The following is an 18,830-nucleotide window of genomic DNA, read 5'->3' as shown; positions in this document are numbered from 1 at the left end:
GTCGTTTGCAACTTCCGGTTCATGGGGAGTTTAACCTAGAATCCAGGATTCAAAACCTGTAGGGAATTTATCAGCATAAAGAAATCAGCTCTGGTTTACGAGAGATTGTGACGTACTTCAGTGCTTTACATCTCCAATTACACTACTAATGGAGCCTTGAGGAAATTCACTAAGAAATTTCCAAATTTAAGGAACTGTGTGCTTTGTTTGAAGATAGTATGTTGATTTACTTAGTCTTGAAATTTCCAATCAACTAAACCCATAAAGTTCTTTGACACTACAGGAACTCTTTCGAGAGTGAGGTGAACTGCACCAAACCCTGAAACCTCATTTTAACAACTGCAGATTTTCCTTGTAGTTAAAGGGATAGTTCAACCAAAACTGAAAATTGTGTCATTACTTTCTTTCTTCTGAAAAAGAAGATATTTTGAGTAATGGTGGTAACCAGACAGTTCACGGCACCCAATGACTTCCATAGTAGGAAAAATATATTTTTGGAAGTTAATGGGTGCCGTGAACTGTCTGGTTACCACCATCCTTTACAATATCTTCTTTTGTGTTCGACAGAAGAAATAAACTCATACAGGTTTGAAACAACATAAGGGTGAGTAAATGATGATGAAATGTCATTTTTGGGGTCAACCATCCCTTTAAATGGGGGCCAAGTTTCATAGTGTTCTCCAGCAGGGGGCGAATGCGAGTCTTTGCTTACTGCATCACACAGGAATGAACTGAGTTTGTCATATACCAGCCTGCAAAGGGTCAGCAGTGCAGACAGGAAACATATAATCAACACCAGACCGAAAAGACAAACGTCAGGCAGTTCAGGACGGAGGGAAAGAAAATGGAGGGGAAAAGGAAAGGAAGAGGGGGAGGATTATGACCTTAAACCAGGGGGGCCTCAGTAAGGGGCGCCTCTGTTTCTGAATCACTTGTATGAAACAATGAATTGAAATTCTATATAATAATATTTTACTGGTATTTTTGTGATATTAACAAAAACTTTTTTTCTGTAAGAAATGATGATACACATAATGAGAATAAAAAGTAAACATCCATGTGGTTTCTTGCTGCCGCAGGGCATTGGCGTCTTGCTGTTTGGCATCCTGGGGCTCCGAGGTGTGACAGGTAGTATTTTACTGAGTGTCAGTTTTGTTTCCTGTATCCAAAGGGCTTGGACAGGAAAAGCACTCAAGCACTGTCCCAATGACACAGGAGGTAAAAAGTACTGAAAAGAAACACCTCCTCTGTCCCATCAGCCTCTCAGCATGACTATAAATTATGACAAACATGTACATCCAAAAAAAAAAAAGAAAAAAAATGCTTGCCGACTGGTCGAGGACAGGTCGACTTAGGGGGATAAAAGGAGACACGAAAAGTCTTTTTAAATTAAACGAACATTAAGGGAACACAAAGGGAAATGTTTATGGGAGAGCTGCTCTTTTCTGCAGAGGTCTTGTGTTTGTCTGTCTCTGCAGGGAGTGGGCAAGCGCGTTCCTGGGCTACAGGCGTGGAAGTGTGTGGGGCGAGCAGGAGGAGTTTACCCGGAGGTTACCTCTTGGGCCGGTGAAACGGGGGAATGCTGGGATTGGGGGCTTGCGGAGGGGGTCGGGGGCTGAGCAGGGCTACTGCTGCGGCTTCCCTTGGTGCCAGACTGGACCATCTGCAGCTGAAGCTTTGAGATCATGAGCTCCAGCTTCTCTCTGGCCTCTCGTTCTCTGCACAGCTCCTCCTGTAGTTCCTGCCGCTCCGCCTCAGCACGCTCGAGGCGACAGCGCAGCTCGCACAGCTGCAGACAGAACAAGAGAAGTTAGAAATAGGAACTCGCAAAATATTTCATAAAACACCAAACTGAACCTCGGTGATACCAATTGAATCGAATGTGATAGTAAAACGTCTGTCTACTGTGTCGCTCTATTGCATTCTCTTCACTTTACTATAAAACTATACTAAAGCAACAAGTATTAATGCCTCAGTGACTCACTTCGTGAACAGAAAGTCATTACTTTCAGAAAGTTGAGCGATATCATATATAATGCGGTGTTATTTCAGTATTATGTGCATACTATTAGTATTTATTCCTATTTTGAATTAGCTTTCATTAGTTTTCATTTTTATTTTGGTTCAAGTTTGTCATTTTGTTAAGTACTTTTTAAATATTTCTAATATAACTTAAATGTTTTTTCTTTCTTTCAGTTTTTCACATAAAATTTGTATTTTATTTAACTTAATTTCAGCTTTATTTAAATTACCAAACCGATTTTTAATAGTTTTGGTTTAAAATAACAGATCTGATGACACAGACTCCATTTATGACATTAAAGGCAACAGACGCATAACACACACAAATCACTAAATCAATGGTTCTCAAAATGTGATACTCTAACACAATTCTGGAAATAAATAATAGTAAAAATATTACAATATGCTAAAAAAAATTGTCTCATTGGTAATTTTTCAATTTGAATAGATTTTTGTACGTGATCAAAACAAATGTGCAGTAACATCAGCAGTACGGATAGGCTACTTGTGCGTTAGGTGGTACTTAGATGGTCTGATTTGATTAGACCGGATATTTGCTCTAAAAAGTTTGAGAACCACTGCCCTAAATAATCGCTGAAATCAGGCCCAGTGTGCAAGTCAGCCAGACACTGGCTCTCCATCTCAGTGTGCGTGCGTATCTCTCTTCCCGTTACTGATTCACTCCCACACACAGATATGCTGTGCTGATACATGCAGCATATTGCATTGGGCACAGGAATAATTCACACTGGGTATAGTCATTCTAGCGCACTCAGTTAGGCTCTGCCCTCTCGCGTTTACCTGCGCGTTGTACTGCGCCTCCTGTTCTTTGGGTTGGCAGGCACAGCTCTGCTGCCGGAGCTGCTCCAGTCGGTGTTCCAGCTGTCTCTGCTCCTGCCGCACCTCCCCCAGTCTCTGAGCATGCTCAGTGTGCACCGCCTCCAGCTCGTTCTGCAGCTCCAGCTGCTCCGCAGACAACTCCCTCAGCCTGGCCGCCTCGCCCCCGCGAACTGCCTCCAGCTCCTACACACACACACGCACATCAAGACATGCATCAAACAATGTGTGGCAAAGGTCAGGGTTTGTAGTGGATGAGTCGAGGGTGATAAAGCTCAACGGGAACATACTCCATTCTGCTCTGGCCTTCACCTTTACACTATACAACAAGGTCCCTGTCTTTTCACAGGACCCACAAAAGAGCTTCTCAAATACACAACTAGTCCATCTCCCTGGCTCTGATCAAACCTCTAGTGAGCTGCCTATTTAGAGGAGCATTTTTAGACATCATAGGCGTGCACCTGACACGGTGGCTGCTCCATACAGAAGGAATCGAAATCACGCTGCGTTTTAAGATCCCCGTTTAGGCCAAAATCTAGGGCAGAATCGCATGAATCATTTTGCGGATGAAGCAATCCCAGATGCAATACGACAAGCTTAATGATATTCATCCAAAATGGCAGCAGGAAATAATTATGAATATGCATTGTATATGCACATATTTATGCATCAGTGTATATACATATATAAAATGTATAGATAAAAATTGCATCAAAATTAAAAATGGACAATTTTATTGATTGAGTATTTGCCATATATTATTTGTGCTTATGAAACCTAAGGGCAGGGGGTTTCAAACTAGGGTATGCAAAGGTGCTTGTATTAAGGTAGGATATAATTCATCTAATCTATCTAAATTAAATGTTTTAATAAAATTAATTTAAAAAAAATTTATATTACTGCTTTCATTATTCCTTCTTAAGCATTTCATTATTCCTTCTTAAGCATTATTCAGTGATTGTATTCAATTGTTAGCTCCAGTTTTAATAATAAGGTTATATAATAAGAAATAGAAATAATAATAAGAAATAGGTTTATGTAAGTTTCTATCCTATTTTCTTTAATAGTGAACAGAAAAAAAGTCAACTTTATAGAAAATAAAAATATTTTTTTAGGCTTTAGTCGAGTGACCACATAAAAGCCAATTACTTAATTGTAGAAACACCATGTTGTCATTTTAAAATCATGCTTAATATTTTTTTCCCAACAAAATATAAATCGGTCTTACACATTAAATATATATGGTCACCTTTAATTTATATTTAATTAAACACATTATTAGAGTACTGTACTGTTAGCACATTAACATCAGTCTCTATTGTAATCAAATGTGAGCATTAGTCAAGAGTACGAAGCCAATAAGTTACTCATGAGTTATCACGCATCCTTAGAAGATTGCTGCCTATGTAGACAGCAGACACAGAGCTCATTAGAGTTTGGAACAGAGCCTCTGTGTCTCAGGTAGGGATGATTTAGGTAGGGATGCATCTCACCATCTCCAGCTGCAGCTGTTTCTGAAGGGTGGAATTGAGCTTCTCTTGCTGCCGCCGGTACATCTGCACAATCTCCAGCATGATCCTGTCCTTGTCGTCCTCTGTTCCGCTGTCTTTTCCCGCCGTGGGAATGGGGGCGTGCTGCTTGCCGCCCGAGCTAGTCTCCATGGCGACTGGCGGAGGAGGTTGGCGGCGCTCGTGCGCTTCGCCCGCGTGGTGGGATTTGGCCTCCTCTGCGACAGAGGAAGGAGATGCGGGAAGATCTGAGGGAAAGGGAAGAAGAGTTAACCACGCTCACGCAATCACACACACACACCTTTATCTGTAGTGTGCTGAAAGTCTGTGTGACTAATTCTCTGTGGGTGTCTCTTTTTGAAGGTCAGCATAGAGGGGAACGTATCACACAGAAATGGGAGGCAAGTGGAAAGTGGAGATTTTCTTGATTTTAATTTGTTTAGTGCTGCTAAGGTGCTACACAGGCTCGACATACAAATCACCTGAACCAGGCAAACCGCAGCTGCCTAGCATGTATGTTTAGATGAGCAATACGGGAGTCCATAGGGACTGAGAGAGAAAGAGTGTGTGTGAGAGAGAAACGGCTCATTTAAATGTAGGACAGGCAGGCTGCAGGTCTGGCACTGCAGAGCCGAATAACAGCCTCGCTCTGCTGCTAGCCTCTACTGTGACTAAGACCTGTCTGTCACACTCAGAAGAATGAGTCAGAGATGGAGAACGAGAGACGGAAGAGACACGGGGGAGCAAGGATGAGAACAGTACATGGAAAGAAGAGAGACAGATTGAGGAAGAGATACAGAGGGTGCACATATAGAGAGTGGATACATGGAAGAAAGCAAGACAGATAGAGGAAAAAAAAGGACCCAGGATGGAGAAAAGGTGCATAGAAAAAAGACAGACAGAATGAGGAAGAGGAACAGGGGGAAGAAAGATAGACAGATGAAGGAAAAAAGAAAGGGGGAGCCTGGATAGATGCAACGAAAAAAAGAGGGAACAAGAGAGAGACCGATTAAGAAGGAAAGACTCGGATAGCTTGGATACATGGAAGAAAAAGAAATGAGAGACAGAGGAGGCAGGATGACAAATGAGTGGATATAACAAAAATACAGACTCAGGAAAGAAAGAAAAACAGATGAGGAATAAGAGACGAGGGAGCCTGGATGGAGAAAAAAATACATGAAAGAGAGACGGATTAAGAAAGAGATGGGGAAGAAAGAGAAAGAGATAAAAGGAGAGAGTCGGGAGACAGGTTGAGAACGAGAGAGATGAAGAGAGACTGGGAGCCTGAACGGAGAACGGGTACATGGACGAAAGAGGATGAGAGATAGACAGACTGAGAAGAGAGAAAAGGGGAGCCAGGAAGGAGAACAGACACATAGAAGAAGGGGACACAAAAAAAAGAGAGCGAGAAAGCAGTAAGCACAGAGAGGTGAGTGGTGGGCCAGAGGGGGTTGAAGAGGATCAAAAAGTGTAGAAAAGGAAAAGTGAGGCACAGAGAGAAAGGAGGAGAGGTGCGCTGCGGTGGAGACTGGAGACCCCTCCCCCAGTACTCTATTCTAGAGCGATCTGACACTCGCAGGGACAGCCAGCGGCCTCTTTTCATTCTCTCTCTTCACCGGCAACAAAATGAGAGCTGTGCTAATCATTAGCAAGACACTTTCAGCAGCTCCTCACCTTTTGAGTCAGTCAACCACATACATGTCCATAAACATCTCACCTCATCATTCTTGTACATTTTGTGCATGCATGTAGATTAATTTACTAGGATAACTAAATAGTGTGCGTGTACTGACCTGTGGTGGGCTGGCTGTCGTGGGTGAGTGCTCTCCTGCTGTAGTGCTGTTTAAGCAGGGCCCCCAGAACCTCATGGCTCACCTCTGCCTCCTTCCGCAGGGACACGTTAGGGGCCACCATCTTATCGTACGTGTACAGGTAGTAACTGCAAACATAACAAACCCTCAGATTAGTGCACATACAACACTGAAACCGAAAACTCCAGCAATAACAGGAGAATTGTTGCTCTCAGAAAGCCATTCACACGTACAGCTGAGCAGGTAATGATGCACTACAGAGCTAAATCGCAATAATCAGATCAGACTGGGAATAAATTAGCATTAAAAAAAAAGGGTCTAGCTGAAATGTGACAATGCAATAGCCTGGAAATCCAGACCCAAATCCGAAAGATTAAGGGTCTGGCATTGAATAATGAAAATCGCCCAACTTGAGGGGCGGTACCAAGCATGCATTTGAAAATCTCACTGCACGCAATTGGATAACACTACGACCAATCACTGTCATGATTGCGCTGTCGTCATCTGTTTAGCTCGCCTCTGGCCCGCCTATATCAGATACACCGATGTGATTGGTGCAGCTCATTACTCAATGCCAGAGTAACTCGCTCAGCAAATTCAAATTGTGCTCTCGCGAGAACTCTGGATTTCCAGGGTAGCAATGCAATGACTTTTTTTCTTGTCGACTGCCTCCAAGCCTTCAGGTCAAGTGTCTTATTCTTCAATGAGGTTTGCAAATATACATTTTAAATACATTTTTGCATTGTCTGAAAAGATGGGTGGTGAAAATGCCATCACATGCCATCATAATGCCAACACAATGCTAGGGCATTGTTGTTGGTTGCCAGTGATTCGTAATGAGGTTGCTAGGGGTGTTTCGTACTGGCCAAAATCAAAAGATCCCAGGTTTCTCTGACATTCTCATCCCTAGATTCAGTGTATATGACATCTATGGAATTTTCCCCATTTTATCATATGCACTTGCTTCTTCCTATTGAAATCCTGAAACAAGGCCCAGGTCAAAAGGGAATGCTGCGGGAAAAAGGCCATACCTCGGGTGGACGATGGGGCAGTGTCCTGGTTCCTCTTTGATATCGGGAAAGAGTCGACTGAAAACCAGTGAAGACTGCGAGTTGCCCTGTACACACAAAAACAAGCACACATCAATATTAATAAAGCACTTTAAGGCCGTTTGAATATGAAATGACTGTTTGAGCTGCTTTAAAATACGTGTCTACACATTTGTGCATGAATAATACAGAAGTTCTTTAAGGTCTCATTACACACAGATTATCAAGAGCATTTGCGCAGGAGCAGCCGAACAGCAATAATTACACAAAAATGTACAAACACACAGAGGGAAACTTGGTGAGGGCAGTGAGGATGCCTGAAGCAGAGTAAACAAAGAGAGCAGTACAAACATCTTGCTGTAATATCATGCATGCATGAGAGGAGCTCATCCATCAGTGGCCACAGAGCAGAGGTTGACAGACATTAATGAAGAGGATAAGCGAAAAACAGCATTTAGTGAATCAGCCCGGGTGGGTTTCTGACTTGATGTAAATGCTTGGTAAACTGTACTGGGGGAAAGTGAGGCTCTGTTTACACCTTGTTTTGAAAATGTATCTCAGATGTTTCTCATGTTAAGGGATTTTGAAAGGATATATTTACACTACTAGCACAAAGCTGTCAAAGCTGGAAAAACTTTTGGACTTCATGTACACTTGTATTTAGCATTATCTGTTTTGAACTTTTTTAATGAAAGAAATTAATACTTTTATTCAGCAAGGATGCATTCAACTGATTAAAAGTGACAGTAAATTTACCTCAAATAATTGCGGTTCTTTTAAACTTTTAATTAATCAAAGATTCTTAAAAAAAAAGGGTTCTTGTTTATTAAGCAGAAAATCAGCATATTAGAATGATTTCTAAAGGATCATGTGACACTGAAGACTGGAGTAATGATGCTGAAAATTCAGCTTTGCCATCACAGGAATAAATTACATTTAATTAAAATAGAAAGCAGTTCTTTTAATTGTAATAATATTTCACAATATTACAGTTTTTACTTAAATAAATGCAGCCTTGGTAGAGACTTCTTTAAAAACCTTTAAAAATAACTTACCAACCCTGAACTTTCAAAAGTTAGTGCATGTTAATAATAAACAAGGCCCTCCTCTAAAAATGGTTTGCATGAAACAGTTTGGAGCCTGTTTACGCCTGGCCCTGCCCACTTCTGATTAGAACACCCGGAATGAAAGAGGAAGGATGACTGTTGGGTCTCTGGTGTGTGTGTGTACAGTTAGATATTTCTGAATGACTGAGTGAGTCAAAGACAGAACGAGAGGAAGGGGTGTGAATGAGGGAGTTGTCTAGGGGTGGGTAGGAAGGGTGAAGTCAGTTTTGAGGCCTGTAATGAGTATGAGTGAGCAAGATAGTGAGAGCCTGTGACTATGATGAAGAGGGTGTGTGTGGATGAATGGGGAGGCCGTTCTGTGCCAGTGTGTAAACAGAGGCAAGGAGGATACGGACCACTTGAAGAAGAATTAATTTGGAGATATAAGGAGGCTGTTTAGTTGTGTACAAATACAGTTTATTTCAGCTAAAGAAGCTAAATTGTCAGATTATTACTTATTAGTGATTTAATTGTTCTTTCATACTAAGCAGAGTTGGAGGTTTGAGACGGTCTCTATTCAAGAAGACATGAGAAAATAGAAAGTAGAAAATAGTTGCCCAGGACCATTGCCAAGATGCCTGCGAGTAGCCTTGCATCAAAGGAACTTTGGTGTAAAGCGATGCAGTAACATAGACGGTACCTTTTTCTCCAGGACGTTATCAGACAGCTTGCTGTTAGGTGGGCAGAGTGCAGGACTGGACTTCCTCCCGTGACTGTCGTCATCCACCACCTTCTGCGAGAAAACACAAACACATGCTTGATGAGCACAACCTTATTCACAAGAGTGTTTACAATTAGCTGCAATCGTTCAGACACGTAATACATCTGATATCAGAGAGCTTGTGCACAAATCACCACACTCAATCTGTCCGTCACCTCCTCTGCTAAACGTATTCAACAAACGCGCTGCAGGGCTTGTGCATATGTGTGCGTGTGTGCGAGTCACACAGCACGAATCAGGGGCAAGCTCAGTGCTGATGGTTATCAGAAACAGACAGAGACTAATATAGCTGACACAGAAGGGAAGAGACCTTACGCTCATCTGACATAACAACAGTTCTCTTCAGAAGATTCATATGTGCGTTTCTAATGTTTATAATCCGTAACATCCTCTATTTGGCAGAGCAAACCAGAGAGTGTAACGCACATCCTCGTCCCTCCATCACAGTAGTGGTTGGGTGGGTGCCAGAGGAGGAAGAAACATGTTTTATCTGGAGTAAATTACAACTTCCTGCAGACTATGGGAACTATGGGATCTCCTGTTTCCTGTAGGCTGAATAATGAATGGCGATGTCGTCGCACAACATAAAGCAGCTGTACGGTGGTGGGGTGACATGGCAACCCCACACATCGGCGCTAAACGCAAAAAAATGTGCGTGTAGGAGATAGGGCTGTTTTTCTTGAGGGAAGAGGACTGCAGCATGAGGGAGGGGTGGGCAGCTGCCGAGGGGGGCAGAAACAATGAGCACACTGCAGTGGTGAGCCTGTCTAACCTTGACAAGCACGCACGCACTATGTCTACCGGCCCATCTCTCCACACTTCAAGGCCCAGCCAACACTCCCTCCTCACCCGTGACACACGCAATCACACAGTCCCCACTCTGTCTCCTGGCGTTTTCGGTTAACGTTGTGGGTGCTCATCTCTCAAGAGCCAAGTATGCAATTCTAATGTTTAAACCTGGTTCAATATGCTATGTTTGGAATAGCATACAGCACAGTTTATACTGTATGAAAATAGTACATACTATACTTTCCCATTTTTTATTGCAACAACATAAAAAAATATTCAAACAGAGAGTACAGATGTAAGACAAAGAGTTCATAGAAGTTCCACGTCCTTTCAATATGTGAAAATGAAAACACTGTAGGGTCTTAGTGTCCTTTTTCATATTTTGAGATTTTACTTGGTTAATTAATCTGTATATAATATGTATAATAAAATATATAATATATATAATTAATATTCATCAAGTGGAGATAAAGAAGAAAATAAATATAGACATTTTGCATTTGTAATCCACAATTGTGCAAAAATCAAATAATAAATAATCAGTCATAGAAAAAGATAATAGGATATTACTTTTAATTCGTTCATCATACTGAAAATAGAAGGTCAAATCAAGTGCATGGCATTGGGGACACAGTACATTTTATATTAGGTCATGTGAGGATTCTGCGCATGAAAATTAGCATATTATGCAGAGTATCTACTTTCTACACTGCAGAACCAGCACAAGTGGTACGCTATTTTGAACCGCCATAGAGACACCACACACACTGCTTTATATTAGAGCTTCCAATCTGCTGTATCACATGCTAGATGCAGCGCAGCCTTGACGCAAGACCTTACAGCAAAACAAACACAAAAACGAGGATTTATCTAGCTGGCCTACAGCACATGGTGCGAGCAGTGATTGTGATAGTTGTGCGAAAGCTGTGGGCGCTGTTTACTGAGAGAGTTATTGCTCTGTTCCCCTCAAGGACACAAGAAAATTACACGGGAAAAGGTGTCTCGTGCTCTCAAGACGCAAAAAAATGACATAAATCCACTATATATAAATGACGCGAAATATAAACAACGTGGTAAGAAAGCGTCTGCTGAGAAGGCCATTGTAATGTACACAGTTTGTAAATGACAGTTTTTCTCAAACGGTTATTTCTCGTTTGAGTCACTCAGGATCCCAAATCCTGCGGATCAGGTTGTTATGAGTTTCACTCCGCGCTCTCTTTCAGGGACGCAACACCTCACCCATCTCTAATCTCTTTTTAATTAGTGTGTTAAAGTCTCACACACACACACACACACACAATCATATTCGGTAACACTATTTACTTGTGCATCGTTGACAAATGTAACTAACACAAATCCCTCATGTCTCAACATTCAATCAGAACAACAACACTCAAACACCCAGAGGATGCAAAGCCTGTTTGTCACAAGCATATGTGATATGCAAAAGTCTGCAAAAGTGTGTGTGAGAGAGGAAGACAGCTCACAACGGTGGGAGTTTGCATTCCTGCAGCTCGCTCATTTGAAACGTTCCACCGCTGCTCCTAACCCATCAGAAAATGCATGTTCGTACCCTTCATTTTTCAGTACTAGGGTCTGCGTTGTTTCCTTTTGGCCCCGGATCTCCCGTACGCCCACGTCAGCTCGCTAACCTGAGCACCAAAAACAACCTACTAGATCTAACAGAACACTTTAAACCCTCATCAAATTCAAGTGTTTTCCCTCGAAAGGGGCATAATGAGGTCACTGACACACAAACACGAATTCTACTTTGGCTCTTACAATGAACACTGTAACATGTACAAGCCTGACCACATCACTATTTCCAACAATGGAGATCCCCTGACGAAAACAGCTACGAAAAAACAACATATCGACAGAGGTTGACGAGAAAAAGTCAAAAACACACGCGATGTATTCGCAGTTCCCGCACGTTTTATCAGCTACGCTTTAAGTGGGGAATTACAGCGTAGTATAACAAGCCGCACGGGCCGATGATGAATCTTATCTAGGCTAACCTCACACAGTCATAATACGCGATGACCTTTCAGAGAGCGTGTGTACCCTAGGAATGCCATTTCATGCATATCTGTCCTGTTTTTATGTGTACATGTGTGTATAAGCATTTAATTTGTGAAACTGTGAGTGACACTGAGCATGAGTGGCTTTTTCATTTATAAGCACCTCACACACACACAGTTTAGCACAATCCGTGTGAAAGGCAGCACACGAGGGTGATTGTGTGTCCATCTGTTGCAGCTCTGGCAGAGGGAATGTATAAAGCGAAAAAAGCAGCGCATACGTGCAGTTTTCAGTCACAAACACACAGAGAGCTGCTGGGGCCCCTCACTGTACCCTCTCCATAGGTCTCCTATTCACACATCACTACAGGGAAAAAAAGGAATGAGGACATGTGCGAGCCGGGTGCACGGTGACCAAATATAGGGCAAGTTGACTTAAGAAAAGTACGCAAATCATTTACAATCTGTAAACAATGGCTGTGTTCAGAATGGAAGACTAGCATGTTGTTTGTTGCATACTATCAAAGTCCCTTTCAAGAAAAGTCTGTCCACTAAGCGGCCAATTTTGCAACGGGCAGCTATGTTGGTCATCAAAGACCACGTCCTATCTATCTGAATAGGGAAATCCTAAATCTTAAAAACTGCTTGCCATACCTGGATTAGATGATCAATGAGCAACACAATCTGAGTAAATGATGACAGAATTTTTATTTTGGGACTATCCCTTTAAGTCAGCAAGAGGAGTCCAGCTGTCATCTCAGAAGTAAATGTTTGTTTAGCATTTGTAATCCAAGTGCATGTAAAAATGTCACGTCAAATAATGAGTCACGGAAATCACTGTGGATATTACTTCCATTTCATTCGACACACTGGAAAAGCCTCGTGCATTGCATTGTGGGACTCGTTGTGCTATTCTGATGAGGTATCTTTTCTATGTGGGCTGGACAGTGGACAAATGTAGGCCAACTTGATGCGGGCTATAAGGAGATAAAACGGAGGAAGAGAGGCAGAACTAAAGAGAGATCTAAAACTGACAATTTCCCTGTTTTTCCTTTAACGAGAATGTAAAATATTACATAGCATCAATCATCAACAAAACGTGTGAATATATGAGTATGTTGGACGCTTAAATGTGATAAAAATCCCCAAAATGATCATTCCGTGTGCCTTTTTCCTGAAACACAAGTAGATAAATTTAAATGTTCATTCATTCAAATGTGAATTGCCCTACTTAAATCAAATGTAACAACTTGCGCAAGAATACAATTAACAAAAAATTCTTGATTAAGGCCCCATGTGTGTATAGAACAGACAGAATCACTCCCGAATAAATACAGCAACATTATGTGGATTTAATGTAAATTTGGTTGTCACCTAAATCTTTTAGGAGTGAATTCGGTAGTGAAAGCTGACCTGGAAGTGCTCATGGCCAGTATGGTTTTGCACATATATAAAAGTAAACATGCATTCCTGACATTACCTATGACGCCTATACTCACACACTGACTGGAGTACTAAAATACACGTTGTACAAAAACACACTCAAACATTCATAATCAAACTAAAACACTTGCGCAAAAACCTGAGCAAACAACATGCCTCTAAATATCAAAACACACTCTCACAGGGATCAAACACACAGGCTCAGACGTGCTCATTCCTGAGAGGATTTGGCTGGCAGCCTAGGGCAAATTTTTTAAGAGAAGAGGGAGGGAGACGAACATTCCGTCTAGACGTGGTCATCAATAGTGCACAGTCTGCCTGTCTGTCTGCCCTTCCCGTCTACACACATCCACTGTTTAATCTACAACATACGACCTGATAAGAGCCACACACACACGGGTGACTGAGTTATACACTGGCATACTAGCATACGCAAAACTAACATACTGTGCCGGTGATCACGGATCGGCTTGGAGGGCTGAGAGCCGTAAACACACAGAGGAATGGTCTCTCCCCTCTCCTGCTCTCAGATTTCACTGATTCAAACAGAGCTCTGCCTGTTCCCTTTCCTACACACAGGCAGCTTTAAATAGGCCTATGAATGGGAGATCTGTATGCACGCGTGTTAGAACCGAGTACTCTCAAGTGTGCACCAGTGAAAAGCAGCAACCACATAAGCCTCCCATGGCGCGGCTACGCTAGGCTAACACGCACCCACACTTACTCGCACACGCACAAAAACACTGGCAGACGCAGTCTCGATGGAGATGAGTCTCTGAGGAGTGTGTTCTTTGGGCTGTGGCACCCTACAGCTCATTTCAGAAGCTGCTGTCAGGGCTCAACCAGAGTCATCACACTCTGACGTTGGAAACGGCCCACGCTGCTCTCTGTAGGATGCAAGAGGGGCAGAATGTGACCTTCCTCTCTCGACAGGACACACACACAGTCCGTGAGAGCTTTGGTCAAAAGGGCAAAAACAAAAGAGGACAGGACAAAACAAACATCTGGATGTTCGCGTGGCAGCTGTGAACCTCAGCGCCATATTATGAAGGAGGTTATGGCCACCGTGGATCCATTTTGACCAGCTAGGCTCTGCAGTTTTTGTACCAACACCAATGAAAAATGTACTGAAGTGCATGATTGACACTACTGGCCAAGATGGCTGACACCTTTAAAAATTCTTTATAAAAGAATTTTTCTTTTTAGTTTTAGCAGGCTGTTATAAAGTGTTAAAGCACTAGCATACTAAAAACCTTTTCAGACAAACTGTGTGTGTCTAATTGTGGGGTCTAAAGGACCCTGTGAATTCATAATAGCCTACTACATTATTGTTAAAGGGTTTGGGGTCAGTTAGATAAAAAAAAATAAAAATAAAAAATTAATACTTTTATTCAGCAAGAATAGGCCTACATCAAATTGATCAAAAGTGAGTGTAAAGACAAAATGAATGATAAGAAACCTTTCTTGAGCAGCAAATCAGGATATTAGAACATATTAGACACTGAAGACTAGAGTAATGACAGTTGAAAATTCAGCTTCGCCACCAGAGGAATAAATAACATCTTTAAAATATATTGAAATAGAAAATTGTATTTAGAAATTACAATTTTATTTTAAAATGTAATATTTCACAATATTACTGTTTTTACTATTTTTGATCAGCCTTTGTGACTATAAGAGACTTAATTTAAAAAAATAAAAAAATCTTACCAAACCTAAACATATGAATGGTACTGTGTAGTTTTCTGGCTTTTAGCCCATGTATGTTAGCCTTGAGGTTAATCTATATGCTAGTGTAGCTCTAAACTGACAAAATTATATAAGCATTTCTCTTCTCGAATACAGACAACGTATTAATGACTCGTTCTGCATTCTCACATTTTTGTCCAATCAAATGCTCTCTAGAATGAGAATGTTCCTACCCTAATATCACACAACTCTGACAAGCAATAGTAAGTGGTGAATCTTGTTTCATGGCTATGAGGTAAGATTAAATCCTACTAGTTATAAAAAAAAAAAAGTCCCAACATATCAGCCCGTCAAGAAAAATGCACGAATCAAGGCTAATTCTAGTTATTAAGCCAAATTATTTGTTGATATTTTTCTGTCAGACACTACTCAACCAGTTGGTTATGGAAAAATATGAAAGATGTCTGATATAAATCAAAGCATACAAACATTATGTTGTGTGAGAGGCAGAGAGAGAGCCGGTCTCTATAGGTGCATGTCATTAAACCGTGTGCATGGCACAGGAGATTCACCAACATGGCAGCTTGACACATAAAACTGGCAGTGCATTTCACTTCTGCCATCTTCAACCGCCCCAGAGAGAGAGAAAGACAGACCGACAGTGAAAGAGAGACAGAGCGAGGGAGAGCGAGAACGAGCAACTGCCCACCCACAGAGAGCTGAGTCTCATGCGCAGGATTTAAGCTGCAGACAGCGCACACGCACACACAATTTCACTCTACACAAGGCGGCTCATGCATTTTGCATGGCATAGCCTGTTAGGGGCCACAGTGACTGGCTTTGCATAGAGAAGAGGAGTTGAAAAAAAGAGAGAGAGAGAGAAGAGCAGTGTCCTTCCCATCCCCAACAAGAGGAAGCTGTCAGCACACATCCACACCGTTACCAGAGTACATAAACCCTCACACACTATCAATCATCAATCAAACTCAATACATATCAGAAGATAAAGGAGAGGAGAACAGGACAACATCACACGCAGGGTGTCAGGCGTCATTTTTAGACAAAATAAACAAACATATGCCCTTTCAGACAAAATGGCACAGCTGACACCCCCAAAACACTCTTTGCAATGCAAAATATTTCCATCATACATTACCTTTATAGGTTAACCTCAAGGCACATACGTGGGTTAAAAGCCACAAAACAACACTACCATTCAAATGAGTCGACAGGATTTTTTTTTGTTTTTGAAAGATTTCTCTTATGCTCACCAAGACTGCTTTATCTGATCAAAAATACAGTAAAACCGCAAGGATCACATGATCCCTCAGAAATTATTCTAATATGCTGATTTGCTGCTCAAGAAACATTTCTTATTATTATCAGGGTTGAAAAGAGTTGCTCTGCTTAATATTTTTTCAAAAGAACAGCTTTTTTTGGAATAGAAAATTTGCCACTTTCAATTAATTGAATGCTTTCCTGCTGAATACAATTATTTTTAGCTCTCAGATTTCATCAAAAAGATCTTCATTTGTGTTCCGAAGATGAACGGAAGTCTTACAGGCTTTGAACGACATGAGGGTGAGTAATTAATTATAGAATTACATTTTTTGGGTGAACTATCCCTTTAAGGGGATGATAGAGATGCCTTTAAATGTCTCTGAATAAAAGGAATATTCCAGGTTCAAGTTAAGCTCAACTGACAGCACAGCACTTGACACAAAATGGATACTATTTCAACTTGTCCTTGTCCAAAGATATGGCTTACTTTGAGGCACTTACAGTGGAAGTAAATGGGCTAATCTGTAAACATTAAAATACTCAGTTTCAAAAGTATAGCCACAAGATGAAAATTATATGCATGTAAACATGATTGTAGTGTGATAAATCACTTACTAACCTTATCTGTGTAGTTAAACCCAACTTCTTTGCCATGACAATGTAGCCTTACACCTAAAACAACCGTAAAATTGATTTAAACCGCTCAAATAATACACAAGTTGTAGCGTAAGAATCAATGTAAGCACATTTAAAACAACTATTAATTACTTATTTTTATATCCTCCTTCCACTAAACATTCTCTTCAAACTGATGCTTCATGACAGTAGAATAAAAAAAAAAAAATCATGACTATTCAATTTTAATAGTAAGTCTGCCATCACATTAAAGAGCTGATACATGCTGAGAAAAGACATAAATGGGGACTGATGTATTTCAGACATGTGGGACTGCTTTCTGGGAGAGATCAATAGAGAGGATGTCTTGTATTAGAGATCAGTAATTACTGGACAGATGGACAGTCAATCAAAGCAATGACATCTCGGACGACTGTCCTTTGTTTTGCCTGTAACAATGTGTGCTGCTCTCCAGTGAGACATGAACGTGCAAGGCTGGTGCTGTTGTTCAGGTTGAGGAATCCCCCAGCTTGATGCAAGCTTGGAACAGACTGTCCTCATACAGCCAGGAGAGAAGAGCGAGTCTACGTTTAGAGCCTCCGCAGGGAGAGGAGGGAAGAGATGAGAGGGGAGGGGAATGTTCTCCTACGGCATCCTACCCCTCAATCGCATTTTCTGATGGTTTGGCAAATACAGTCTCAAGTGGGAGGAGATTCAAAAGAGAGAGATTTACAGAACAGGTAGCTGTATGTAGCGTGCCAGTGCATTAATCACAACCCAGTGGTGTTGTGAGTGTGTCTTTGGAGCTGTCTGCAGAATGACACATCTTCCTTTGGGATGAGCTTGGCGTTAGGAAACAAGAGCACTGCAGTAATGGGAGGAAAATATGCAGTCTAATGAGATTGTGGTGAACCGGGGGTCGAAAACAGCAGTTTCACACTAAAAAAGTGCCTCACAAGCACAGGATAACTGCAGGAAGCATCTTCATGACCCATTTTTGGCAGCTTTCCTGATGAAGCAAGATAACCGTGGCCTCTGCATTGCATTACATCAAAAGAGGGTCCGACCACAGTGTGAGCACATAATCACAACACTCTCAGTGTTTTACAAGAGGACATTAAGATGAATCACTAGCCAGCACAGTCAGATGGTTTTATCTGGGGCAGAGGGACACTGACTCCGCTTGTGTCCCAGTTAGGACGACGGACTCCTATTATATCCCTGTTACATGAAGACTAAGACACTGCACTGGTTTTTCAAAGAGGGGGTAGAAGAATATCATCAGATAAAGCTATAGTAGATCTATGGCAGTCAGACAGGAAGCAGAAAAGACAGGGAGAAATGTTCATATTACACATTATATCTATAAATGTCTCAGTGAGAATAAAATGGAACAAATTATTTAAATCAATAGTCTTAAGAACATGCAGATGTCAAGAGATGTTGAAATATTTACGAAGATGTTAAGATGTTTAATGTTTCAAGGGGACATTAGCCTTTTTCACACATACAGTCTTTACCGGTAATATACCAGTAGAGATCATGTGTGAACAGGATCTTTCTTTTCAGAAATCAAAAGGGAAGTTACCGGTAAATTGCTCTATGTGATCGCGGAATGAAGATTACCGGTATTTGCACGCACGAAGTCAGAAAGTGCTGACGCAAGAAGTCTGCTTTGGGCCAATCATAAAGTTCTAATGGAGATGACGTGATTACTCAGCACTGTTTACAGTAAGCTTTTTAATATTTCCATTTAAATATGTGCAAGATGATCATCTTTGACCGTTGCACCACGTCTGATCGCCCGAGCGATTCATCAGCGTTGTGGCTCTGCAGTTGGATACTATTATGCACGTCTAATGTTTTTAAGAGCAAAAACTCGTTACTAACTAAAAAACGAAAGCGCTTCTCCTCATGCGGGCGGATGAAAACACCAGC

At 41.4% G+C, this 18,830-nt stretch overlaps 1 protein-coding gene across 1 annotated transcript in view; it reads right to left on the bottom strand.

Moving 5' to 3' along the window:
- Nucleotides 1-951: 951 nt before the first annotated feature.
- The window catches only part of skila (SKI-like proto-oncogene a), a 28,115-nt gene continuing 10,236 nt past the window's right edge, over nt 952-18,830 (bottom strand). Inside the window, exons 3-8 of the mRNA XM_081374034.1 lie at nt 8,974-9,066; nt 7,210-7,295; nt 6,161-6,306; nt 4,353-4,615; nt 2,824-3,045; nt 952-1,789 (exon numbers count right to left, since the gene is read on the bottom strand). Of these exons, the coding sequence (XP_081230160.1) occupies nt 1,541-1,789; nt 2,824-3,045; nt 4,353-4,615; nt 6,161-6,306; nt 7,210-7,295; nt 8,974-9,066 (1,059 nt within the window). The 3' untranslated portion in view covers nt 952-1,540. The remainder of the gene's footprint in view (nt 1,790-2,823; nt 3,046-4,352; nt 4,616-6,160; nt 6,307-7,209; nt 7,296-8,973; nt 9,067-18,830) is intronic.

Source organism: Scardinius erythrophthalmus (genome assembly GCF_964197995.2).
Source record: "Scardinius erythrophthalmus genome assembly, chromosome: 9".
Taxonomy (NCBI): Eukaryota; Metazoa; Chordata; class Actinopteri; order Cypriniformes; family Leuciscidae; genus Scardinius; species Scardinius erythrophthalmus.
The sequence above is the reverse complement of the archived record's forward strand: the minus strand, read 5'-3'. Positions and strand labels throughout refer to the sequence as shown.